Consider the following 27,713-nt stretch of genomic DNA (forward strand, 5'->3'; position numbering starts at 1 on the left):
GATTATGGGCGTGAGCCACTGTGCCTGGCCTGGTGTTTACCCTTGAGAATTGTTTTAAAAGTGCCACCACTTTGGGAGGCCGAGGCGGGCGGATCACAAGGTCAGGAGATCGAGACCACGGTGAAACCCCGTCTCTACTAAAAATACAAAAAATTAGTCGGGCGCGGTTGTGGGCGCCTGTAGTCCCAGCTACTCGGGAGGCTGAGCCAGGAGAATGGCGGGAACCCGGGAGGCGGAGCTTGCAGTGAGCCCAGATCGGGCCACTGCACTCCAGCCTGAGCGACAGAGCGAGACTCCGTCTCAAAAAAAAAAAAAAAAAGTCTCGAATTGTATCCATTAGCTTCCCTTTATCCACATCTTTGCATATTGTTCAAACAACGTTAGCTGGCAAGCCAGGAATCAGTTTCTCCGAAAAAAAAATTGTTCCCATTGTTTAAATGCGTTCATTTCTGTAACAAGCCCAGTCTTTGTTATAAACCCTGCCCCAGGTGAATGTCAGAGTCAGCAGACTGTCATTGCCAGAGCTCCGCATCCCGCCCCACCCCACTCCCACCTGTGTAAGGCATCCCAGTGGTCCTTCACTCACTCTGCATGTGTACTTATATATTTCGACAAACACTTTTCTAATTTCACCTTTGGGCTCCTTCAAAATCTGAGAAAGATGTCATCCTGACCGAAGATGAATATAATGCATCTGGTTTTGGAAATCAGGTGAGTCTAGTTAATGCCAGCCCCCTAAAAACATGTCTGTAAGTCAGGTATCTACCGTGTGCATGATAAAGATTCATTGAAAGGTTCAGCTTGAATGTGCTCTGGTGATTCAGGGTTTGTGTTGGAGCCAGCAGACTCCTACAGAGCAGTGCAAAAATCAGAGCCAGGTGTCATTCCAGATAAAGTCTGAAAACCCCAATCTGATATCCAGGCATCCCAAAGCCTGTCTCTGTGGGTCTCTCCATCCTGCTTCTACCTCTATCTCTGCCATGATTTCCCACCCAGCCTGTGAACATCCCACCTCGTTGTACTTGAACACAGAATGTATACTAACTTGCAGCATCAATCATTTTTTATACTGTCATACCCTGTTTGTCCAAATAGATGGGGAGCTACTTAGGTGGGTGCCACGTCTCCCACCTCTTTGAAATCCCATCACCCAATCAGTGTTTCAAAAAGGTAGCAAAGTATGATAATATTTATAGTATTTGCTCTATTTGCCCAATACTCTCGTGCTATAAAACGACATCTAGTTTATCAGGTCTGAATTAGGCAATAATGTATTTATTAGCAAGTATGAACAATGTCTCATTACACTCCTCCTATTAGGAAATCTACAACTGGGAGGGATTCCAAGGCAGTTTCTTTTCACTTCTTCCCATGAAATCATGGGTCTAATCAATTATTTTTTCTGTCTGTCTTCTACTTTTGTTTCTAAGAGTCTAAGAAGTTCAGAAAATGTAGGAACACACAGGGAGGTCAGGAGAATGTCGATAACTCCACAGAAGAGAAATGGGCTCCTCCTCTTTCCCAATGATAATGAAAATAGAAGATGCTTTTCACTGAGGATAAAGCCCTTTTAGCAGCTGTAGATTTAGCCACAGAAAAATCGCTCACTTTATTAAAGAAAAATGCAAAAAAAAAAAAAAAAACTCTTCAAGCTGGCACTTGGCAGCAGGACAATGCTGAGAACATTTTCTCAACTCAGCTGGGATACCCCAGGAAGGAACATGTTGAGGAACAGAGGGTAACACTCTTCCAATCTGTTGGGACTACGCCAGAGAAAATCAGGCAACAGATAAACGAGGCTTGTCAGTCGCTCCACTGGTTTCAGGGGCACATTGCTCACTACCGCCTCCACACAATGAGTCACCCCTTGCAGAACCCGTCGCAGCTCAAGTTTAATCAACCTCACAGCAGGGGGAAGGTGCGTCACTCTGTCTTGCCATAAAAGTTGGGCCACTGCAGCACCAAGGCGTAGAGGGAGAGCTACAGGTTACACAGGTGAGAAGAGTATCAGGGACAGTGTCCATGGGAGGGGAGGAAAGAAGATTTCCAGGAAGAGGTATGTGAAGCCCACTGAGCCGTGCGCTCAGCCATGGTGATCTGGTCCCAGGGAAAGAGGTGGTCACTGAGGCGTCATGAATTCAGGGAGCACTTTCTGCAGCTACTCCTCATGGTCAGGCTCGTCATCACTGTCCTCGCCCAGGGGAAATTCCTTCGTGGGCTTCTGGGTTGCATATGTTCGGGTCTCCATGGGGCAGTCCTGACTCAGAATAGCCTGCAGAGAGAGGCAAGAGGAGAAGCCACTGCACATGTTTTTTGTTGTTGTTGTTGTTGTTTTCCCACCAGTCTCCCCATTCTGTTCTCCCACTAGTTCATCGAAGTCTGGCATTGCTAAGTACTCAAGAAACATGCACAGGACCCCCTGCCTGTGCATGCACCAGCCTCCCAAGGTACCCAATATATCAACCCTTGTCAGGACAAATATCTCATACGCTTTTAACTGAATCTAACGGTGGTAGTGGAAGTTACAGCAGGAAGACAAATGGAATCAACATCATTCCCTATCACACCTTCCTGTCTTCTTTTGTTCCCTTGAGCAGCCTCTGTCGCCATCCCAAACCCATCAGGCTCTCAGGATGTCTGTGCTGCAGTAAGAGGGAAGTGCTTTATTAAAGAAAATCCTATGGTATGGATCTCTTCCCTGGGATTTTTGTACTTTTAAAAAGGTGACCTGCTGACCAACATGGAGAAACTCCATCTCTACTAAAAATACAAAAAATTAGCCAGACATGGTGGTGCATGCCTGTAATCCCAGCTACTTGGGAGGCCGAGGCAGGAGAATTGCTTGAACCTGGGAGGCGGCGCTTGTGGTGAGCCGAGATCACGCCATTACACTCCAGCCTGGGCAACAAGAGTGAAACTCCATCTCAAAAAAAAAAAAAAAAAAAAAAAGACCTGATAAGGATAATGGTGCGCTAGAGTGAGTGAGAGGATGAATGGATGTGCCAATGGAATTCTGCCCACTTATGAGGGAGATAACTTGGTAATTCACATCTTGCTAGTAACTAGCAAGTTTGGAACAGTAACTACAGGATGTCTTTGATGGTCTTCTGCCCCCATTTCCCTTCTCTCCTGAAGACCCTTCCTGATAGCCCCAGAAAGAGAGGAAGTGGTAACTTAGAGAAGGGAAATTAAGGAAGTGCACAAAAGAAATATGAAGATGAAAGGGGATTGGGAAACATGGCAAAGCAGAGAGAATATTAATAGAGCAACAGAGGGAGGAAATAACAGCCCAGGATGAAAGGGAATGAGAGAGATGATGGAAAGAAACAGAAGTGAATTTTTTTTTTTTTTTAAGCAATCAGCGCTCCTTACAAGCTTCTCCTCCTTGGCTGGGGGACTCCGCAGGTAGTAGCAGAGTGGAGCATAGACGATGTTGACGACCCCAATGATGACCATGAGCCAGGGGAAACCGATGGCCTGTACAATGGCACCCCCGGTGGATGGACCTGGGAGGGATACATCAAAGTCACAAGTGTCTATGGAGCCTCCATATGGAGCGTCCTCCACGTAAGACGCTATGCTAGGGGCGGTGGGTGACCCAGAGGACGTCTCAGGGTCACAGATCTCCAGAACCCTAGGAGGATAGCTTCCTGGCTGCACTTCCAGCTGGAAAACAGTAGATAGGGGAAAGTGAGACACCAGGTCCTGCCAACATACCTATAGCAAAGCCCATGCAAAAAGCCACATCAGCGATGGCGTAGACACTCCCATACACCGAGGTGTGGCGTAGATCCACCAGGTGCCCCATGATGGGCATCATAGAGGAATCCACCATGCCTGTGGCCAGAGCAAACAGGACACAGTCAGCACCACCCATAGTCAGTACCATCCCTCCTCTGTTCCTCCATTTAGTCCACTCGCTTTGCCTGTGGTCTTCTCCCTCGGACCAACACCTGTTCCAGGTGGGAATTACGAGCTCATCTCTCCACACCCCTGCCAGCTGCCCTCCTCCTCCTTCTGCCTCTCCACCTACCTCCTCTGATAAGAAAAGGGGGAGGAAAGGCAACAGACCCAAAGCCAACATTCAGGGGCTTCTCGTTTTCTTCGAGGGTACTTCTTACCTATGGCAAGGCCAAGCCCTGCATTGGGGCCAATGAGACCAAAAATATTGTGAGCCAGAGGAACCTGCAAGAGGAAGGAGGAAGAGTCATCAGGACTCCAGATGGGTCAGGTGGGAGCAAGGTTCCAAGAGTTTTCACATGAAATGCATTTATTCAGAATGCACTATTGGCCACAGACATCATCCTCCTGCCCTCTCATACTTCCTCACTGAAAAGAATCCATACCTCCATTTTAAGGATGTGAAAACTTGACCAGCGCCATTGTGTTTATTGCTCTATCCAAAGTTACAGATCTAATGAACGGCAAGATCAAGTTTGGACCCCAGACTTGACTCCATTGTGCTCTAATGAGGGTCTTCCTCTGTCGCATGGATACCTTCTCCCCTTCCTCTACCCCCTCCACCTAAACATACACTCCTGGCCTCATTCTTCATGGAATAAAGTTGCCTCTGTTTTCCATTATGGACATCACCGAAACGTTTTATTTAGACTTCTAACTTGGTAACTGTTGGAGAAAGAAGACAGAGAAGAGACCCCAAAAACCAGTTAGCTGTAAGCTAGAGAGGGCAGATGGTGTGGCTTGAGTGCCGTGTCAGAAAGCTTGTGAGACTCATTCCTGTTGCCCTCCCAATCCCCCAACAAAAACTTTTCTTCATCCTTTTGCAGGTTCCTCCCCTCCCTTTCTGGGCACCTGTCATTCAAACCTGTTACCCCAGGACACTCACCCCTCAAGGGTTTAGCATACTCTTTAGATGTTACTCTCTGATAACAATTTTTCGGGTTCATGCCTCAAGAAATGTTTATAATTTATCGATAGTACTGGCTGAGATTCACTACAGGCTCACCACATGCCAGACCCTGTGGTTTATGTGGATTACCTCGACAACTCTGTGGACACTATCAGAACCCTCTCTACACAGATGAGGATGCTGAGCACACAGAGATGAGGCAACCTGCTCAAAGTGACATGCATAGAAAGTGGCAAACCTGCCATGGAACCCGGATCCCATGCTCCTGCTCAGGACCTGCAGCTGGTCTTGAGCACAGTGTATAGTGCCTTGTAGCCCTGTTCTTCTCTCCCTCAAGCCTAGGAGATTTGTGTGTTTCTCATCCCCACTGCGGAGAGGAGGAAATGAAGGCTTAAAGAGCTTGAGGGGGACTCTTGGAAATGGAAAAGTCCTTCTTTCTTTCTTCTTCTATCAAGCTCTGGTGCCAGAGACTGGAGCATAGGTGATGGTTCCCTGGGGACTTATGAGGCTGTCTCAGGGTGGGATGAGTAAATGAAGTCACACAATGCACCATTTTGCCATCCCCAGAAATGGACACCAACATGTATCACTCCATGTGCCCACACATACAGCCTCAGACCTCTGGCTCCAGCTGCCTTACAGCCCTTTCCCTCTCCCTCTCAATGGAAAGCCACTGCAGCTGGTGGCATCTCCCCAGTGCTAAATTCCTGCCTACTCAGAAACACTCTTTCTGACAGTCCTTGCCAAGCCAACTCTGCTCATTTTAAAGGAAAGTAGTCTTTAAATGTCTGGGTCGGTCTCTCTCTCTCTCTCTCTCTCTTTCTCTCTCTCTCTCTCTCTCTCCTTCCCCTCTCCCAGGTCTTCTTATACTTACACAGAGCAAGCTGGTACCTACTGCCAGCATCCCAATTAGGGAACACAGCCACCTGGAAGAAAAGGGCCATCATAAAACACCGACAGGGGAGAGCTCCCCTCCACCTGTACCCCATCACCACCATGCTGACCTGTTCCACCAGCCCTAATCCCAGCAACCCCTTAGGACCTGAGGACAGCACCCCACATGACCAGTTTGTACCCAAGTGAGCTCTCTCCCTGCCCTTTCCTTGTCCCGTGCTGGCTCCACACCTTTTTCTATAGGCAGAGGAGGTGCCATGGGACACAGTCTTCCTTCCCTTACAGGAGGAATCAGCTGACTCAGAAGGCACTTGGTCCTTGGAAAGAACCCTCAAACTTAACTCTTGCTGTTGCCCAGCTCAGACTGCCTCCTACCTGTCCATATTTTATTTGGTCCTTGAGGTCCGTCTCAAAAACCACAGAAAGTACCAAACTTCTTTCCTTCTCTGATGTCCTATGGCAGTGCTTCTAAAATCTTGGTGCTGAACTCCAAAGATAAAATTAAAGCTGTCCTTATTGTGGTGGAGGGACAGAATCTAGACTTATACCTCTTGGCCCCCAACCCTTCCTCCTCAGTGGCCTCTGGGGTGCCTCTGTCGAACTCCATAGGGTTCCATGGAACATAATTTGAAAACCACTTTCCCAAAGTACTGCGTTTTTAATAGCTGTTCTCCGATGTGGTTATTTTATCTCTTCAACTGGACAGCAAATGGACGGAAAGTAAGGGGTGCCCCTCATGTATCCACTGCCTCTTCCATACCAATCAGCTTAGAGCTCAGGACTATCCATTCTCCATACCACCCTCACCACCCTCCCGGTGGGAAGTTTTTATCAGTGTGTACTTGTCCTAAACTTTCAACTGTGGGAAAGCTGTTCATCATTCCAAGATCAGGGACAGGCGCTCTCCCATCTCATATTTCTATTGTTTGTCCCAGATCCCCAGGCTACATACCGACCCATCTTGTTGGCCAACACACCAAAGAGGTTGGTGCCAATGAGGTAGGACACGCTGGCAGGCAAGAAAGCTAGACCTGTGGAAGGACACAGATCCTTACCTTAGGACATGCCCAGTTTATTCTAAAATGCCTTGTCTCCTATGAGACAGTGAAGTCCAACCCTGTAAGCTTCCAAGATCCCCAAACCACTTTGTTTTATGATTTGGGGATCTTTGTGCAAACCCACAGTAGTTGCCATAGGACCCCCACACCTCTCCTTTCTTCAGGAGCAGAGTTTTGTGTAGCCTCAATCCTTTTTTTTTTTTTTTTTTTTTGAGACAGGATCTCACTCTGTCACCCAGGCTGGAGTGCAGTGGTATAATCTCAGCCCACTGTAGCCTCGACCTCCTGGGCTCAAGTGATCCTCCCAGCTCAGCTTCCCAAGTGGCTGGGACTACAGGTGAACACCAGCACACTTTTTTTTTTTTGTACAGATGGAGTCTCATCATGTTTGCCAGGCTGGTCATGAACTCCTGCCTGCCTCGGCCTCCCAAAGTGCTGGGATTAGAGATGTGAGCCACCGCACCTGGCCTAGCCTCAGTACACTTAATGTGCTTCCAGCTCCCCTCTTAGATTCCTCATGAATGGCCCTGATGAGCCATTCTCATGTATAAAATACCCTTGATTATCAGCATGAGAGTGTGAGCTTCAGAGGTGGCATGTTTGGGTGCCACATACCCATACATAATTCCTGGGAAGTTAATTTCTGCTTTGCTATTCACCTGCCCTTCTATTGCTCTGAGAGGGATCTTGGATTAATTACTAAACCTTTCTGAGCCTTAGTTTCCACATCCGGAAAAAGCAAAGCTACGATTATATCATACCAGGTTACAGTGTGGAGCAAATTACGTAATGCGTGTAAAAATGTTTTATAAATTGAAGTCCTGACCACACGGCTTTTTGTGACAGTAGAGGCAAGTGTTCTGGAAACGTGGGCTTTGGAGACACACAAAGCTCCAAATTTTGCATTCAGATCATGGCTTGACGACTTGTTAGCTCTGTGACCTTGGACAATTTACTCACCCTCTCTGAGTCTCATCCATCCATTCATTCATTCATTTTAACAAACTTTTACCAGGTATCAGGTACTCTGGGGTCTGAGAATACAGCGGTGAATAAGACAAACAAAATTCTAGCTCTCAGCTAGCTTATACTCCAGGGGAGGGAGACATACAATAAACAAGTAAACAAATATACATGAAAGAGAATTTTGAAAAGTGTTATGTGCAGGAAATTGAATGTGGTGATATGGCAGAGCGACTCAGAAGGGCTACCTGGGTTTTCAGGGTTGGGGAAGGCTTCTCCGGGGAAGTGACATTCAAGCTGAGACCTTAATAACCAAAAGAGAGCATTTCAAGCAGAAGATAAAAAGCACCTAATGCAAATTGAAAGGTCTTAAAGAAATCATTTAGTTTGCTCTATAAGTAGAAAGGATATCCCTGTGGCTGAAACATAAGAGGAAAGTGGAGGGTGACAAAATGAAGGTCCTAGAAATGAACCTGGAATTTATTCCAAGAGCAATGGAAGCTTTGGAAGGAAATGACATAATTGGATTTATATTTTCTAAAGTCCCTTAGAAGAATGGGTTCATGGGACAAGAGCGGAAGGCAGACTATTTGCTGAATCTGAGAGAAAAGTGATCGTGCCTCAGATTAGAAGTCATGGAGGAGAGAAGTGAATAAAATGGGAGGTTTTGGAGGTAGAGTCGGTGACACTTTCTGTTGGATTGGGTACAGATGTAGCAGGACTGATGAGGGGAAGTGAGAAATCAGGGATAACCTAGGTTTTTATGTTAATCAATTGGGTAGCTGGAGATAGGGAAGACTGGTGGAAAAGCAAGAGCATGGGGGGAACACGAGAGGTTTGAAGTGACTGTTAGACATCCAAGCAGAACTGTAGGCAGTAAGACATACAAATCTAGAGCTCCAAGGAGAGAGAAATTTGAGACATTGGTTTACACATGGTTCTTAAAGTCAAGCGAATGGATGGGATTGCCTATGAAAGAATAAATAAAGAATAGAGATCCAAGGACTGAGCCTTGGGGGACTCCTATCTTTAAACGTTAGCACAGAAGGCAGAGATAGCACAGGTGATGAGGAGTAGCCAATGAAGTAGGTGAGGGGAGATGGAATGGATAAGAGGAGTCTGGCCTTTGATCAGGGCTGGGATGCTCCAACCATAATTAGAGAGACGGCTGTGAAGGCGTGAAGTAACTCCTAGATACTAATGCTGCCGACTTTCACTTCCTCTCCCAAGTATTAGAGCAAGTTGTATCTCCAAAGGGGATCTAAGGAAGCTCTACACTGCATCCTTAGGCACCAAGGCTATGAACCCAGGGAGTCTTGCCCCTGGTTTCCCTCCTAATTTAGGTATACAGCTCTCAACAAGGGCAGTTACGTGGGACCCGTTCCCCACCACCCTTGCCAGGGCCTCAAGTTTGTAAATGGCTAGGAGAATTGCTCTGCCATTGTGTAAGATGCTCTCCTCCCCCAATTTCTACCCAGCTTACCCACCCTGTGCAATACAATCTCCAAGCCTTGGCTCCTTGACCAGGGCCTTAGAACTGATGACCCAGTACTTTAACAATTGGAACTGCAACAACATGAAAGCGAATTGAGTAAATATAAAGGGATGGCCCAAATGCATTCAATCTGTAGCGTCAACTGCTTTGCTAACAGAAGAAAGTAGAAAATAACTTTTGGAGGAAACCTCATTGTGAGCACACCTCACCAGTTCATAACTATCCTAAGTCCAAAAAAAAAAAAAAAAAAAGGTAGCTTACTAACTCAAAAATCTTAAAGTATGGGGCTATTCTGTTTTTAAAAAGATGATTTAACATTAACCACTGAAAATTTCCTTAACCCAGCAGATTTCCTAACAGGGGATTTAAATCTTAATTACCATACAAAGGTCTGACCAGACCTAGGAGGAACTCCCTTCAGGATAGGAGGATAGATGGTTCCTCCCGGGTGATTGAGGGAAAAAACCATAACAGGTATTCAGTAATTGATAAGGAAACTCTTGGGTGATTGAGAGAAAAAAACCATAATGGGTATTCAGTAATTGATAAGGAAACTCTTGTAGAAGTAGCTACGAAAATTGCCTAATAATTGGTCTGCTCAAAGGTTCTAGCTGTTTGCACTCAGCCACGCCTCAAAGTACTTAAAAAACCAGCAAGCCTATCTTTTTCTCCTCGCTCTCCTTCTTGTAGGAAAAAGGCACATAGGATAAACAGGATCCATCTCTCATATTTCATACCCAAAAGGACTTAATCCAGGGCAACCAAAAGTTTAAGATCGATAATTAGGGCATATTCCTACAAAGGAAAAGAAGGACAAAGGCCCTAGTGGGCAAAAACTATCTTAATCCTGACTCAGAAGGTTACCTACACCCTCTCTGAAATGAATTTATATAAGACCTGTTGTTTATGGGAATGCATCTTGATGGGGAACTGGGTTGCCCAGCCCAGCGCTAGAACTCATCACTGAGCGCAAAGCCAGTGTTGGGCACGCTGGTAAAGGACCACTAGAATCCGGGAACCTGGACCCCTTTCTTTGTGTTTAAGAAAGGTTTGAAAACAGGTGCAGGACTGCTACATGGGTGAGAGTAACTAATCCGATAAGCAGAGGTCCACGGGTGGTTACGCATCCTGGAAAGGAATAAGCATTAGGCCCATGGAGGATGCTCTAGGACTAATGCTCACTGGAAAATGACTACGGGTGCTGGCATCCCTGTGTTCTTTTCTCAGATGGGAAACGTTTCTCCCCAAGGCAAAAACGCCCCTAAGATGTATTCTGGAGAGGCATAATGTTACTGCTAGATCAGACACTAACCCCAAATGAGAGAAGTGCCACCATAATTGCAGCCCAAGGGTTTGGCAATCTCTGGTATCTCAGTCAGGTCAACGATAGGATGACAACAGAGGAATGAGAACCATTCCCCACAGGCCAGCAGGCAGTTCCAGTGTAGACCCTTACTGGGATGCAGAATCAGAACACGAAGATTGGTGCCGCAGACATTTGCTAACTTGCAGGCTAGAAGGACTAAGTAAAACTAGGAAGAAGTCTATAAATTATTCAATGATGTCCACTATAACACCGGGAAGGGAAGAAAATCCTACTGCCTTTCTGGAGAGACTAAGGGAGGCATTGAGGAAGCACACCTCTCTGTCACCTGACTCTGTTGAAGGCCAACTAATCTTAAAGAATGAGTTTATCACTCAGTCAGTTGCAGACATTAGAAACAAACTTCAAAAGTCCACCTTAGGCCTGGAGCAAAACTTAGAAACCCTACTGAACTTGGCAACCTCGGTTTTTTATAAGAGAGATCAGGAGGAGCACGCGGAACGGGACAAACGGGATAAAAAGAAGGCCACCGCTTTAGTCATGGCCCTCAGGCAAGCGGACTTTGGAGGTTCTGGAAAAGGGAAAAGCTGGGCAAATCGAATGCCTAATAGGGCTTGCTTCCAGTGCCGTCTACAAGGACACTTTAAAAAAGATTGTCCGAAGAGAAATAAGCCACACCCTCGTCCATGTCCCTTATGTCAAGGTAATCACTGGGAAGGCCCACTGCCCCAGGGGACAAAGGTCCTCTGAGTCAGAAGCCACTAACCAGGTGATCCAGCAGCAGGACTGAGGGTGCCCGGGGCAAGCGCCAGCCCATGCCATCTCCCTCACAGAGCCCCGGGTATGCTTGACCATTGAGGGCCAGGAGGTTAACTGTCTGCTGGACACTGGTGAAGCCTTCTTAGTCTTACTTTCCTGTCCCAGACAACTGTCCTTCAGCTCTGTCAGTATCCAAGAGGTCCTAGGACAGGCAGTCACTAGCTACTTGTCTCAGCCACTGAGTTGTGACTGGGGAACTTTACTCTTTTCACATACTTTTCTAATTATGCCTGAAAGCCCCACTCCTTTGTTAGGGAGAGACATTCTAGCACAAGCAGGGGCCATTATATACCTGAACATAAGAGAAGGAACACCTGTTTGTTGTCCCCTACTTGAGGAAGGAATTAATCCTGAAGTCTGGGCAACAGGACAATATTGACGAGTGAAGAATGCTAAAGTTAAACTAAAGGATTCTGCCTCCTTTCCCTACCAAATGCAGTACCCCCTTAGATCCGAGGCCCAACAAGGACTCCAAAAGATTGTTAAGGACCTAAAAGTCCCAGGCCTAGTAAAAGCATGCAATAGCCCCTGCAATACTCCAATTTTAGGAGTACAGAAACCCAACGGACAGTGGAGGTTAGTACAAGATCTCAGGATTATCAATGAGGCTGTTGTCCCTCTATACCCAGCTGTACCTAACCCTTATACTCTGCTTTCCCAAATGCCAGAGGAAGCAGAGTGGTTAACAGTCCCGGACCTTAAGCCTTTTTCCACATCCCTGTACATCCTGACTCTCAATTCTTGTTTGCCTTTGAAGACCCTCCATACCCATACTTGCCTGGTAAGCCCATTTAATACCACCCTCACTGGGCTTGATGAAACCTTGGTCAAAATCCTACTAACTGTTGGATATGCCTCCCCCTGCACTTTAGGCCATACATTTCAATTCCTGTATCTTTAACCTCCTTGTTAAGTTTGTCTCTTCCAGAATCGAAGCTGTAAAACTACAAATGGTTCTTCAAATGGAGCCCCAGACGCAGTCCGTGACTAAGATCTACCGCGGACCCCTGGACCGGCCTGCTAGCCCATGCTCCGATGCTGATGAATCAAAAGCATCCCTCCTGAGGAAATCTCAACTGCATGATCCCAGTACGCCCCAATTCAGCAGGAAGCAATTAGAGCGGTCGTTGGTCAACCTCCCCAATAGCACCTCGGTTTTTCCGTTCAGAGGGGAGACTGAGAGACAGGACTTGCTAGATTTCCTAGGCTGGCTAAGAAGTTCTAAGCCTAGCTGGGGAAGGTGACTGCATTCACCTTTAAACACGGGGCTTGTAACTCAGCTCACACCTGACCAATCAGATAGTAAAGAGAGCTCACTAAAATATCGATTAGGCTAAAAGCAGGAGATAAAGAAATAATCAAATCATCTATCATCTGAGAGTACAGGGGGAGGGACAATGATCGGGATATAAACCCAGGCATTCCGCTATCAGTGGCAACCGCCTTTGGGTCCCCTCCCATTATACGGGAGCTCTGTTTTCACTCTATGAAATCTTACAACTGCAAAAAAAAAAAAAAAGAAAAAGAAAAAAAAAAAAGAAAAGAAAAAGAAAAAAAAGAAAGAAAGAAAAGAAAAGAAAATAAAAAGAAATCTCTGAAATACGGGGATAATCATAATTTCTTTTTTTTTTTTTTTTTTTTTTGAGACGGAGTCTTGCTCTGTGCCCCAGGCTGGAGTGCAGTGGCGCGATCTCGGCTCACTGCAAGCTCCGCCCCCCCGGGTTGATAATCATAATTTCTACTGGCCATAACAGACAGGCCAGTTGTGAGGTTTAAACGAAATAGTGCATATCAAGCATTTTGCATAGTGCCTGTCACAGAGTAAGGGCCCTACAAGCGCTGGTCTTGGTTATTATCATCATAACTGGTGAGTGACAGTGTCAGGACTGGAGTCCAGGCCTTCGCACTCTAACTCCAGGCGTTTCCACTACACCACATCCCCAGTGTGGTAGCACAGATGGCTCCGGTATAAGGGACTGCTTGAGATCAGCAGAGTGAGTTTCTCTGGATCTCTCCAGCCCTTTTAATCCCTCTCTGCACCTAGAGAAAACAATGCAGCCTAACAAAAAATACCATGGCAATTACAATTAAATTAAAAGTCAACAATCGACCAGTTATTGGCTGACAACTTGTTTGCTTTTAATATTCTCTTCTATGGAGTAGAAGTAAACACACCTTAGTGTATTTGTGTAGGCTATCCGGACAGGTGGCAATCTGTTGCAAACTGTACCCATTCGTTTATATTTAATTGCTTAAAAAAATTAAAACTACTCAATTGTTTATCTAGTATGTGGAAGTAAGCACCTCTAGGAAGCCTACAGCCTCCTGGATACAGCTCCTTGACATCATTTTAAATGGTGCGAAATTTCCTGAATCAGATTTTTCTCAATCCATGTTGCTTGTTCTTTAGGATCTGATTATAGCTTACATTTTAGCAGTACTTTGTGCAAAATAGATGCTCCAGAATATGTATCTATGGATCCACATCTGTTTTTAACAGTGAATCTTTAAGGGATGAGGGATTACATATTTTGTGACTACCAAAATGGTTTAAACTAAAATAATTATTAAAAGTGTACAAAGAATTTTTTATTTACTGACAGTATCCTGTATTCCACACACTGGGCTAATCCATTTAGGATCCCAGATCAAAATGACCCTAAAAAATATCTACATTTTTATAAATTAAAAAACTGGAGTTTATCTTAGTCTGTTTTATTTTGGCTGCTGTAACATATTACCACAGATTGGGTAATTCGTAAAGACAAAAGATGTATTTGGATCACAGTGCTGGAAGCTGGGAAGTGCCAGGGCATGGCACCAGCATCTGCTTGGCCATCTGGTGAGGGACCTCTTGTTGGGTCATCATACGGCCGAAGGGTATCACATGGAGAAAGGGCATTTGAGAGAGAAAGGAAAAAGGGGCCAAACTCCCCCCTTTTGTAACTAACCCACTCCTGTGATAATTGTTTTTATCTACTCATAAAGATGATGCCCCTAGGGCTTCATCGCCTACTAAAGGTTCCACCTCTCAACACTGTTGCATTGGGGATTAAGTTTCCAACACACAAATTTTGGAAGACATAGCATTCTACCCCTGACCTCCAAAATTCGTGTCCTTCTCACAATGCAAAATGCATTCATTCCATCCCAATAGTTTAAGAAGTCTTAAGTGGTTCCAGTATAAACTCAAAAGTCCAAAATCCAGAGTCTTGTCTAAATTAGATATGGGTGAGATTCAAGGTATGATTAATCCTGAGGCAAATTCTCTCCAGCTGTGAGTCTGTGAAATCAAAACAAATTATACTTGGCCCTTTGTATTTGCAGGTTTCACATCCTTGGATTTAACCAACCTCAGATCAAAAATGTTGAGGAAAAAAAATAAAAATAACAATACAACAATAAGAATAAAACAAACAAGAAAAAATACAGTATACCAACTATTTACATGGCATGATAGAGATGATTATAGTACATGGAAGGATGTGTGTAGATTAAATGCAAATACGATGCCATTTTATGTAAGGGACTTGAACATTCTTGGAGTTTGGTAGCCATTAGGAGTCCTGGAACCAATCTCTTATGGATACCAAGGGATAATTTATCTACTTTCAAAAACAGTGGTGGGACAAGGATAGAACAGACATTCCCATTTCAAAAGCAAGCAACAGGGAAGAAGAAAGGGGTAACAGGTCCCATGAAAGTCCAAAACCCAAAATGGAAAACAATATTAAGTCTTAAAGCTGGAGAATAATCACCTTTGACTCCATGTCCAAAATCCTGGGCACACTGGAGTGGAGATTGGACCCCCCAAGGCATCAGGCAGCCCCACCCCTATGGTCTTTTTGGACTCAGTCCACCCAGCAGCAATCATGGGTTGGAGTCTTATGCTTGCAGGCCACCATGCTGGTGCCCCTACAGTTCTGTGATCTTGGAAGTGGCTGTCCATGACATCTTTTGAAATTTAGGTGGAAGAAGTCATGCACCCATAGCTCTTGCATTCTGTACAAGTGCAAAATTTGCACCACATAGACACCACCGAGGCTTACCACTTCCACCCTCCAGAGTGGGAGGCCAGGCCACTTCTGGGCCCACTTGAGCCATGGCTGGCACAGTTGAGGGGCACTGCACTGAAACGCAGAGAGCAGAGTCCCAAGGTGGTCCTGGGCCGTGAGCCCATGGAGGATGCCCCAGGCTTATTCCCAAACCATTCTGCCCTCCTAGATCTCTGGGCCAGTAATGGGAGGCACAGTTCCAAAGATCTCTAAAATGCCTTTTGGGGTCTTTCTCCCACAATCTTAATAAACGGTACCTGGCTCCCTTTTATCCATACTAATTGCTTTAGGTTGCTTGGCCACACTCTTGGTGTGCTCTCCTAAACATGCCTTTTCCTTCTTTCCAAGGCCAGGCAGCAAATTTTCCAAGTCTTTCTGTTTTGCTTCTCTTTTAATCATAAATTTCACCTTTAAATCATTTATTTGCTCTCACATGTCACTATATATGCAGTTAAAACAGCCACATGCAGCCTGAAGCTTTGCTGCTTAGATATTTCTTCTGCCAGTTATCCTAGTTTATTGCCTCTAAGTTCTTCATTCCATAAAGTCCTAAGCTATGGATACAAGTCCCCCAAGTTTTTTGTAACTGTATAACTGTATAACAAGGATGGCCTTTACTCTAGTGTCCAATACCTTGTTCCTCATTTCTATCTGAGACCTTGTCAGAATGACCTTTACTGTCCATATTTCTATCAACGTTCTGGTCACAACCTCTTAACCAATGTCTAAAAAGATTCAGTCTTTCTCTATAGCTCTCTTCTTCTTCTGAGCCCTCACCAGAATCACCCTTAATGCCTTAATCACAGCAATACAGGCTCTTTCTAGCCTGCTCCTCCAAATTATTCCAGCCTCTACCAATTTCCCAGTTCCAAAGCTGCTTCCAAATTTTCCAGTATTTGTTATAGCAGCAGCCCTGTTTCTCAGTACGCATTTTCTGTCTTAGTCCATTTTCTTCCTCTATTATATAACAGAATACCGCAGTGTGTGATTTATAAAGAAAAGAGATTTATTTGGCTCAGGGTTCTGGAGGCTGAGACATTCAAGGGCAAGCCTCCAGCATCTGTTTGGTCATCTGGGGAGTGCCTGGTTGCTGGATCACAACATGGCCAAAGGGGATCACATGTAGAGACAGCACCCACAAGAGAGAGGTGAAGGGTACTGAACTTCCCTTTTATTATAACAAACTCAATCCCATGATAATGGTCTTCACCCATTCATGAGGGTGCTCCCATGACCTCATCATCTCTCAAAGGTCCCACCCCTCAAGACTGTTGCATCGGGGATTCAGTTTCCAACATACAAATTTTGGGGGACACATTCAGACCACATCAGAGGTCAAAGAGGTTAAATAACTTATCCAAGGTCACAGTCAGGAAGTGGCGTGGTCAGGATTCAAACCTGCGTGGATCTGGGCTATTTCCTCCCCTTGGTGAAGCTACCTAGCATACCGTGGGCCACACAGCAAGCACTCAGAGGCAGACTACACATTACTTTCAAAAGCACGGACTCCTTTGTTCCTCCCAACACCCTCGAGGGGTGCTCTTCATGTACAGCAGCAATTTTCTAGGTGTGATCACTGACCAGCTACATCAGCATCACCTGGAAACTTACTAGGAATGAAAACTTGTTTTGACTGAATTGCTCACTGTCTTTTGACTGAATTGCTCACTGTCTCCCAGCAATCAGAGTTTTAACAAGCTCTCTAGGTGATTCTGATGTAGTTGTTGGATAATCTTTGATGTCAGACTTTACAGACCACGTAGCATTGAGGAAGCTATAAAAGATGGTGGTAACTGAGTGACTGGTAAATGAGTAATTGGTAACTGGCAACTGAGGCTGGTGCCTAGGCTGCTGGGGAGGAGCTAGTCTGTGTTGCAGCTGCTCACCAGTAACGAGAGCCTGACAGGCCAGAGCCTTAGGGCAGGGGATGCATTATCTGCACTGAACACCAACTAACTCAATTAATCGTCATGGTCAAAAGCACTTGCAACCCATAAAAATTCAATTTGTCACTAGGAGTGCAGCTGGGAGTCTTGCTTAGAATTGTCCCCCCCAAAATTAGATTTAGTGCTTTTTATTGCATGCTGAACTATATCAGGTTCTTATCAGCTTCCATTCTGGCCCCGTAAGCCTCTCCTCCTGACAGTGATGGAGCAATTTGCACGTAGCCTTCCCCATCCTCTTTCCTCAGGGTTCCTGGGAAGGGCTAGAGCCTCCTCCCCAAGCTCCTCTCTCAGTCTCTGCATGAACGAAGGAAGCTGGAACCCTCTCTCCTGGGCCCATTGCTTTTCCTAAGTGAGTGCTACATAAGCACCTTTATACAGGTGAAAAAAAAAAAAAAGATAACCAAACGATAGTCTTGAGGATGAGGAGCTGAAGGGAGAAAAATATGGATGGTAATGGTGCACACGAATATTGTACATGGAACAAAGCATTTTCACCTCATATGTCATTTATTCATCCTATTTCCCTTGAACTAGATAGTATTTTGATGCTCATTTTAGCAATGAGAAAAGTGATGCTCAGAGAGTTTAAAGTCTTTGCACAAATTTTCATAGAAAATCAAAGGAGCTGAAACCAAAACCTGAATCTTTGGACTGGAAATCATTAATCATTCTACTGCACAGCTAGGTATGTGACCTCTCCATAGCCCCTTTCATCCTCTCCCACCCTCCCCTTTCTCAGACTGCTTCTTTGAGGGACTGCACACCCGCTTGGGCTTGATTCATGGGTGTAGACATGGGAGGTCATTCTATAAAGGAAGCACATTGTCCCCGTGTAACACTGAGCAAAAGGACTCATGGCACCCACCTCCTCCTGCCAGGCCCTGAGCGGGGCTGAGGGCACTTACCCAGCTGCCACTTGGGGGAGCACATGGTCTGCATCATCCAGATGGGCAGTGTGGGCTCCAGGATGGCCACTCCCATGTTGGCAAAGCAGATGGACCCTGGGGAGACCGTTTTGTGAGCAGCCGTGGCTGCCTGAAGCCCAGACACTCCCCGCCCAATGGGAGGTCATTGCCAGCTTACCTGCAGCCACCAGGATGTAAGGGTCTTTGAGAAGCATAAAGAGTGGAGTCCCCTTGGCACTCTGAGAACATGGATGACAAAAAATGTCCATTTGTACAGTGCATACATCTCTCCTATTTTCACAGAATCTGAGAAGATGCAATTAGGGGCTTAGAGACCATCTACAGCAGCTCCTTTACTGCAGAGACCAGGAATCCCAGTGCAGGGAGAGAAAGTGACTTGTCTGATGCCACAGAGGAGCTGGAGGCAGGGCTCCTCCTGTGCCCAAGGTAGGCACTGTAGTAGTCACAGATAGAGAAGCAATATATTCCAGCTGTGATTCCTGCCTTCACATGACCATCAACAAGGTCAGAGTGAATTGGTAGCAAGGTCAGGGTTGGATATAGGTGTCTGGACTCCTGGTTTCCGGTAGATCTCCCTGGTACTAATGTTTGTCCTGGGAGAACCACAGGCAGAGCACCGAATCCCAAAAGCAAGCACAGAAGCCATAACTCAGAAAGCCTCTCAAGCTTTCTGAATTCATTCTGATCATTTTGAGCCACACTGGACTAAGGTAGAAGAAGCAGAGTTAAAATGCAGCCTAAACTCGCAGTACCCACTCTCATCACGACACACTCTCATCTAAATTTGGTCACGCCACCCTCCTTCCATGCATCCCAGCAGTCCCTCAACCATCGTTATTGCCTTTGCCTGAACTACACATCCTTTGCTTCTCCATAGTTCCAAGTTCTACCCACTCTTTAAAGTCAAGCTTAAATGGCTCCTTCTTTTCCAGAGTGCTCCCTGACTCAGCAGCTGGGGCTTCTCTCTCTTTCAAACATCCTGAACACTATGTCCTAATTCTTCATGGTGTTTACTACATTCTGTCTTGTAATCGATTTGATCATTTTGGTACGATAATCCTCTCTGCACACACACAACAGTGGATTGAGAAATTTAGAGATTCTAAAACTAAAAGGATCACTCTCTCACCCCATTATTATTCAAACTAAAGAAACTGATGTAAATCATTAAAATATATATTTAAAAGTCCAATAAACCCTTTGACCCAACAGTCCCACTTCTAGGAATTGACTCTAAAGATGAATGCTGACATTATAAAAATGCACACATGTAAATTACAGCACTATTTGTAACTACAAAATACTGAAAACTACCTAAACACAGGAGATGGAATAAAATATCGTGCACATACAATTGTGTACCATTGTGTACACATACACAATTGTGTGTGTGTGTGTGTGTGTATCACACAGGTGTAAAATAATGAGGAAAGATTCTATGAATTAGTAGAGTAATTTTCAGGACATATTATTGAGAAGAAAAGGAGAATGCAAAAAAGAATACACAGTGTGCTGCCTTTCACATAAGAGAAAAGAGAAAAATAAGAAAACACATAAGCTATTTATTTTGAGGAAAAAATACAAAGACACAGGAAAGACAAACCGGAAGGCATAAAGATTGGTTACCTACTCGTGGTAGGGGTGGGGGAGGGGAAGGGTTAGAAAGACTGGAAGGATTGACACTTTCTGACTACCTTTTTGAATAATTTTGACTTTTAGGTGGTAATGTTTTATATATTCAAAAAATAAAACTATTTTAGTGTTTTGGGATGAATTGAGCCCCACCTTGGTCAAATTAGTATGTTGAAGTCCTAACCCCTAATATGACTGTGTTTGGAGACAGCATCTTTAGGGAGGTCATAAGAATGGGAGCTCCAACCTGAAAAACTGTTGTCCTTATAAAAAGAGGAAGGGACATCAGGGCTCTCTTTCTCTGTGCACACACACTGAGTAAAGGTCATGTGAAGACACCTGAGAAGGTGGCTGTCTGCAAGCCAGGAAGAGAGGCCTCACCAGAAACCAACGCTCAATAGTACCTTGACCACGGACGTTCAGCCTCCAGAGTCATGAGAAAATAAATATGTGTTGTTTAAGTTACCCAATCTGTAGTATTTTGTTCTGGCAGCTTGAACAAGTTAATATAATTAGCAAGAATGGAGAAAAAAAAACTAAAACTAAATGCCAAAAAAAAAAAACCACCCACAAATGGATGCAGATGAATTTCAAATGCATTATGCATTATATAATCACACTAAAGGTGGAAAAAAGAACCAATGCAAGTATGGTAATTTCTAGATGTAGTATTTGGCTATATTCACTAAGTCTAAGAGAGAAAGATCTGAAAAAATCTTGAATATTTCTTGGTAGGTTTGTTTTTTGTAATAGCGTGGGTAAGTATACAATTATACAAATAGGTAATTGTTTTTATCTATTTGTATAATAGGTATTTACCTATTTGTATAATAGAAGGAGACAAATTTCTTACTTTGAAAGAAGGAGAATACTTGTATGGAGTGGGGCAAGCAGGGAAAAATCCCGCGGAGTTGGGCTGGAAGGGGAGGTCTCAGTACGAGCTCGTGTGTGTGTATTAGCTCTGTCATTAAGATGGCAGGGAAACAAAGTGACCCCAATGGCAAAGAGCACATCGAGTGCCCACAGTTTGGTTTCTTCTTTTTCTTTTTTTCTTTTTTTTTTTTTTGAGACAGAGTCTTGCTTTGTCACCCAGGCTGGAGTGCAGTGGCGTGATCTTGGCTGACTGCAAGCTCCTCCTCCCGGGTTCTCACCATTCTCCTGCCTCAGCCTCCCGAGTAGCAGGGACTACAGGCACCCGCCACCACACCTGGCTCATTTTTAAAATATTTTTAGTAGAGATGGTGTTTCACTGTGTTAGCCAGGATGGTCTCGATCTCCCGACCTCATGATCTGCCTGCCTCGGCCTCCCAAAGTGCTGGGATTACAGGCGTGAGCCACTGTGCCTGGCCCCATAGTTTGGTTTCTAAACACCATCCATACTAATAAGAACCTGGGCTCCTTGGCAAAATGATTTCAGGGCTGAGGCAGGGAAAGTACAGGATGAACGTAGGACATATTTTTGTATCAAAAAGTAAAACATTACTCAAAAAACAATGAAGGTATGTTAAAATGACACAGCAACCAGTTAATGGGCTTTGACTTGTCAAATCTAAGACAATTTGAGCATCAAAACAATTAAGGACTGGAGGCCAGGAGTTCAAGGCCAGTCTGGGCAACACAGGGAGACTCCGTCTCTATAAAAAGTTAAAAATAACTTTTGAGTGTGGTAGCATGCCTATGTAGTCTCAGCTACTCAAGAGGCTGAGGCAAGAGGGTCACTTGAACCCAAGAGTTGGAGGCTATAGTGAGCCATGATCTCACCTCTACACTCCAGCCTCAGTCACAGAAAGAGGCCCTGTCTCCAAAAAAAAAATTAAATAAGTAAATAAATAAGGAGAGTGATGAGCTACAAAAATAAGACTCCATGATTCTACACTGATAATAATCAGATAAATTATTTTTTGAAGGTTTTTCTGAACATAATCACATGTATATAAAATTATCATATACCTATTTAGGTATTAATATTTATAAATATATATGTATAAAGGCAATAAGAAAGGAATGTCTATTCTTTTTAAGTTTTTTAGGGGTTTTTTTGAGACAGAGTCTTACTTTGTCACCCAGGCTGGAGTGCAGTGGCTTACTGCAACCTCCGCCTCCCAGGTTCAAGGGATTCTCCTGCCTTAGCCTCCTGAGTAGCTGGGATTACAGGTGCGCACCACCATGCCCAGCTAATTTTTTTTTTTGTACTTTTAGTAGAGACAGAGTTTTGCCATGTTGGCCAGGCTGGTCTCAAACTCCTGGTCTCAAGTGATCCGCCTGCCTTGGAGGAATGGCTAGTCCTTACAGCAAAGTGCCAACCAATGATTTGGACGAATTGGTAAACTAGAAAAACCAGTATTTTGTAAACATTATAGTAAAGGCTGGGTCAGTCAAGAATCATCAATGTATAAAAATATAGGCAGAAAGGAAATTTAAGGAGGAGTAGGAGATTTATATGACTTAACAATGTCTCCCACAAGTTATTTATTAGTTACAAGGTGAAGAAGTAATAACTACACAAGACACCCAGACGACACCTTGACCCAGTGATCAAAATGGACATCATCACTGAGAAGTGATGGGCATTAAATACCTCCAGACATGACCCTCAGAAGGCCACGGTATCATGAAGAAACATCAGACAAACCAAATTTAGGAATGCTCTATACATAATTGTAGTCTTCACAAATGTCAGTGTCATGAAAGATAAAGGCTGAGAACTTTTCCAGATTAAAAGAGGCTAGAGAGGTGTGATGCACAAATGTCTTATGCAGTCCTGGACTGGACCGTGAACTAGAGAAAAAAAAACTTCCATGGAAGACATTATCGGGATAATTGACACAATCAGAGTAGGCATTGCAAATCAGACTAAAGTGTTATATCAATGTTAAATTTCCTGAATTTGATAGCTCTATTGTCATTACATAAGGAAATAATCCTGTTCTTAGGGAAAATGCTCTAAAGTATCCAGGGGTAACGGAATGATACAATCAATCTACTGTCAACTGGTTCAAAAAATTAGTAATTATAATAATGTATATTTGTTAGAAAGAGAGAGAATGGGCCAGGTGCAGTGGCTCATGCCTATAATCTCAGCCCTTTGGGAGGCCGAGGCGGGTGGATCACTTGAGGTCAGGAATTCAAGACCAGCCTAGCCAACATGGTGAAACCCTGCCTCTACTAAAAATACAAAAATTAGCTGGGCGTGGTGGCGCATGCTTGTAATCCCAGCTACTTGGGAGGCTGAGGCAGGAGAATCACTTGAACCCAGGAGGAGGAGGTTGCAGTGGGCCCAGATTGTGCCACTGTACTACAGCCTGGGTGATACAGCAAGACTCTGTCTCAGAAAAGTAGATATTTGTGGGTGCCTCACTTTCCTGGAATCTCAAGCTGGATTTACTTGCTGAATAATTCACCATGGCTGCACAGCTAATAATAAACAATGGCTGAATCACCTGGATGAGTGTCCCTATGCCTTGGCCAGGGCTGGAGGGGTGCCGGGCCCAAGCATATTCCAGGCCTGGGAGCCTGTACAGAGGGTATTTGGTGCTCCTTGCCCTGAGGAGTCCTGGATGGGTGGTGGTTATGACCTCCCTCCCACGGACCCAGACACCCTACTCCTAAAGCCAGTTTGTAAAGAGCAGCAGCATCTCAGCAGACTGCGGGAGGCTCCTAGTCGCTCTGGGGGAATTGGCACTGTAAAAGTATTGATTATGTCATAGTTTCTAATTCTTTCAGATGTTTCTCTGTTTACCCTCGATTTCATTATCTGTAGAGTGAGGCTAAAAATTGTACTTATTTCATGGAATGTATAAGATGCAGCATAGATGGCGCACTAAGCAGAGCTCCTGGTGCATGAAAAGCCCTGAAGAATGATGAGGTGCCTCACGACTTCTGGAATACCTTGACGAATTGTGGAATGCAAAGTCAAGGCCTTTAGATCAAACTTTTTTACACTTGATGCACTTTCTTACTTTTTTTCCTTCGTGGTGGGATATGGATGTTCCAGAGCCATTTTTGGCTTAGAGTCAAACAAGTACCAACTATGATACTTATTAACTGTGACAGAATGACAGTTAGGGATGTTCACAGAGGATATCTTTTACTGGAGAAGAGGCTGTCTAGGTGGCCCCCACAGCCTTCATCTCTGAGATGATGTTACAGCTCCAGATACTCAGTCCCCAATGTCATTATCTCCTAGCTATAATTATATGTGTGTGTGTGTGTGTGTGTGTATATATATGGAAATCTCCAGATATACATGAATATATATGTATACATACTCCATATATGTGTGGAGTATATATACACTCCATATATATGTGGAGTGTGTATATATATAAATATACTCCATATCTATATTCATATATATCTGAAGATCTCCATATATATCTCCATATATAATATATATAACATATATAATATACACATATATATTATATATTATATGTATATGTTATAAAAGGCTTGTGAAGAATCAAAGAAGCCATACAGAATATATATATAAGCCATACAGAATATATATATTATATATATATATATTCTGTATGGCTTCTTTGATTCTTCACAAGGCTTTTCAACCATCTTTGTCCAACATCAAGCCAAATACCTCACTATCCCCCACACTATGCAAAATGTAGCCCTATCCTAGAATCCAAACACAGTTCTCACTTTCCCTGACTCTATTCCTCTTTACTTTTCTTTTTTCTTTTTTTTTTTTTTTTTTTGAGACGGAGTCTCGCTCTGTCGCCCAGGCTGGAGTGCAGTGGCCGGATCTCAGCTCACTGCAAGCTCCGCCTCCTGGGTTCACGCCATTCTCCGGCCTCAGCCTCCCAAGTAGCTGGGACTACAGGCGCTGCCACCTCGCCCGGCTATTTTTTGTATTTCTTATTAGAGACGGGGTTTCACCATGTTAGCCAGGATGGTCTCGATCTCCTGACCTCGTGATCCGCCCATCTCGGCCTCCCAAAGTGCTGGGATTACAGGCTTGAGCCACCGCGCCCGGCCTCCTCTTTACTTTTCTTCTGATGACTTGACAGGCATGCCTGGGTTTCTGCATTCAGCCATCCTGTATATCTGTTAGCAATGGAGCTTTGTGTCTGCTTACCTCAGGAGAGACTTTGGAAGGCTGTAGGATGCAAAGCTGGAGTGCTAAGAAAGAAAGAAGGCGAGACAGTTCAGCGTGTCTACTGAATAGCTGGGGGTTCCAATAGCAGCGGTAGTGCCACCACCCACCCTATTATGTACAAATTTAACTCCCTGAGTTTCTTCTCTCTTTTCTACAATGGGGCTGTCCTTGATTCATCAAAACATGTCCAAACCACCCATTCTTAGTCAAGACAGACACCACAACATAACACATTCCCAACCTGGCCTGGGCTGTGTCCTGCTGGAGGCTCTGATGGTTACTTACCTCCATCCAGTAGTGCCAGGAAGGCCAGGATGAGGAAAGGTGCAGACTTCCCAACAAACTCATACATTACACTTCCGAAGGGAGCTCCCACTGGAGAGGCAAAGCACACACAGATTCCAGAGGTGAGGGTGAGTCCTATCCAGTGAGAACTGTCCACATTTACCCCGTGAGCATTTGCAGAAGGGCTGCTAGGGGCTAAGCTCCACCAGAGGCTCTGGGAATTCAGAGATGGAGACATGATCCCTGTCCCCAACAAGCCCACTTTCTAGTGGAGGAAATGTATGTGTGTGGGGGTGTGTGTGGGTGTGTGTGTGCAGGGAGGGACCCAAATAATTAAAGCATGGTGAAAGTTTGACAGAAAATGTTGCATACAATGAACGCACAGTTGATGTCTCAGGAAGTCCAGGCAGCCACTAGGGCTTTGCCAAGTGCAGAGTATCTGGAGGGGAAGAAGCTTGTGTGAAGAACACAGAGGTGTCAGAAAAGAGTGTGTAGTTAGAGAAAGAAAGGAGAAAGTGGGTGTTAGCAGAGTATGAATATTTGAGAGGAGAAAAGTAGAGCCTTGCATATGCAGGAACCTTGTATACACAGATGAGTCATCTACTTGGCTTTGCAGCCTATGGAGAGACATCAGGGGAGAAACACCACCTACTCTGGGCTCAGGAAGTTTCTTCGGGTGGCATCGTGGTGGAAGGAGGGAGTACACAAGAAGGGGGCTGCTGCCAAATTCTAACCCAGAAGTGACAAGGAGCCAGGAGTGGCTGTTGAGGATCTAACAAGCTTGTTCATTTGGGAGTTCACTTGGGACATGATAAAGGACTTCAAGATGCACAGGTTTTAGATTGGGCATTTGGTTTGACAGATACTAACAAATAACAGGGATTCTGTTTCCTGTGCTTCCCATGGGGCTAGAGGGTGGGGCGTAGGCCAGGGAAGAGATTTCAGGTGTTTTCTTTTCTTTTCGATGTGCTTGTGAGCTCCTAGAAGGCAGGAACTATGCCTGGGGCTTCCCACCCTACAGTACTGGCACTGTGCTTGGCATGTAATAAGTGAAATTATGTCAGTTGTCAGTAAAGTAGTATGAAGGATGAGCCTCAAAGAAAGGGTAATTTTATCATTTGGAGCTTGGGTTTCCAAGGCCAGAAAATTGGAGTCTGTATCCTGGCTCCGGCGTTTCCTGGCTGTGTGATCTTGGATGGCTATTTTGCCATTCTTATTTTCATCTCTATAATGGGGAAAATCAATCCTCCTTTCATTCCTGGTGGTGAGGAATAAAAGAGATTATGCCTGTAACGGATTTAGCAGAGCATCTGGCAACAGCCATGCTCTGGTGGTGTGTGCATGGGAACTGAGACGAGGCAGTGGCCTGTAATGCGGGGAGGCTCACTTCCTCCAACAGGCTGGGCTTCCAGACCTTTCCCTGACCCTTATGTGTTTCCCAGCTTCTTAAGGAGAAGGAACTTTTACATTTTCTCAGTGATATTTCTGAAGGAGTTGAAATAGGATGAGGCCAACGAGGGAAGGAAAATACTCATCTTCCACACCTCGGGAACACCTGCTTCCTGGAATCCCACCCTCCCGAACCCAGAGCTCCAGCTGGTGCCACTTACCCAGCAGCCCCAGGGCCAGGCCCCCCAGAGCAATTCCCATGGCTCGTCCTCTCTCATGGTCATCGGTGTAGACACTGGCCAGCATCCCAAGACCTGTGCAGAGAGTGACAGATGCAACTGGCCCCCAGGGGCTTCTATCCACCTCTCAGAGCCCTTGGTTCCACCCTATTATCTCTTCAGTGACAATCTTAGCTAGAGTTTCAGTTTGAGGGGTTTTATAAAACTTAACCCATAGTATTTTTCAAGTACTGCCCTCCCTAGTCCCCCAAACCCCCACATTGTCCACTCCTGTTCAGAATATTGTTGAAAGTACAAGGCCTCTGGGAAGGATAACACAGAAAATCCATTGTCTGATTATACCATATTTCATAGCATTTTCTTGTTTCTGAGCATGTTTCCCTAAACGAGGGGTTACAGAGCAGGTCAGGGAAAGGAAAACCTAGGCACACAGAGACCATTCTATTTAACAGGGATGCCCAGGGAAGAACAGAAAAGCACTGGGGACCTGGAAGAGAGTGTGGGCTAGTGCTGTACGGCAGCTGGACTCTCAGGCTTTCATAGTCATGGGTAAAATGGCATAAAATACCAACTTCATAGGATTGCATTAGATATTGTATTCACCAGTACTGTGAAAACTGTACTGGTATTACCGATAGTATTAACATGATTATTCCTATAAAGTACTAAGAGGGGGACAGACAAAGGACCATTGAGTGGCACTAA

At 44.8% G+C, this 27,713-nt stretch overlaps 1 protein-coding gene across 2 annotated transcripts in view; it reads right to left on the reverse strand.

Moving 5' to 3' along the window:
* Positions 1–1,244: 1,244 nt before the first annotated feature.
* Positions 1,245–27,713, reverse strand: part of SLC18A1 (solute carrier family 18 member A1) — a 35,473-nt gene continuing 9,004 nt past the window's right edge. For both annotated transcript variants that reach the window (XM_015144881.3, XM_077943127.1), the window contains exons 6-16: positions 26,991–27,083; positions 25,381–25,470; positions 25,075–25,118; positions 18,508–18,568; positions 18,330–18,425; positions 6,717–6,795; positions 5,745–5,796; positions 4,122–4,185; positions 3,718–3,837; positions 3,373–3,506; positions 1,245–2,272 (exon numbers count right to left, since the gene is read on the reverse strand). In XM_015144881.3, coding sequence (XP_015000367.2) covers positions 2,159–2,272; positions 3,373–3,506; positions 3,718–3,837; positions 4,122–4,185; positions 5,745–5,796; positions 6,717–6,795; positions 18,330–18,425; positions 18,508–18,568; positions 25,075–25,118; positions 25,381–25,470; positions 26,991–27,083 — 947 coding nt within the window. In that variant the 3' untranslated portion in view covers positions 1,245–2,158. The remainder of the gene's footprint in view (positions 2,273–3,372; positions 3,507–3,717; positions 3,838–4,121; positions 4,186–5,744; positions 5,797–6,716; positions 6,796–18,329; positions 18,426–18,507; positions 18,569–25,074; positions 25,119–25,380; positions 25,471–26,990; positions 27,084–27,713) is intronic.

Source organism: Macaca mulatta, chromosome 8 (genome assembly GCF_049350105.2).
Source record: "Macaca mulatta isolate MMU2019108-1 chromosome 8, T2T-MMU8v2.0, whole genome shotgun sequence".
Taxonomy (NCBI): Eukaryota; Metazoa; Chordata; class Mammalia; order Primates; family Cercopithecidae; genus Macaca; species Macaca mulatta.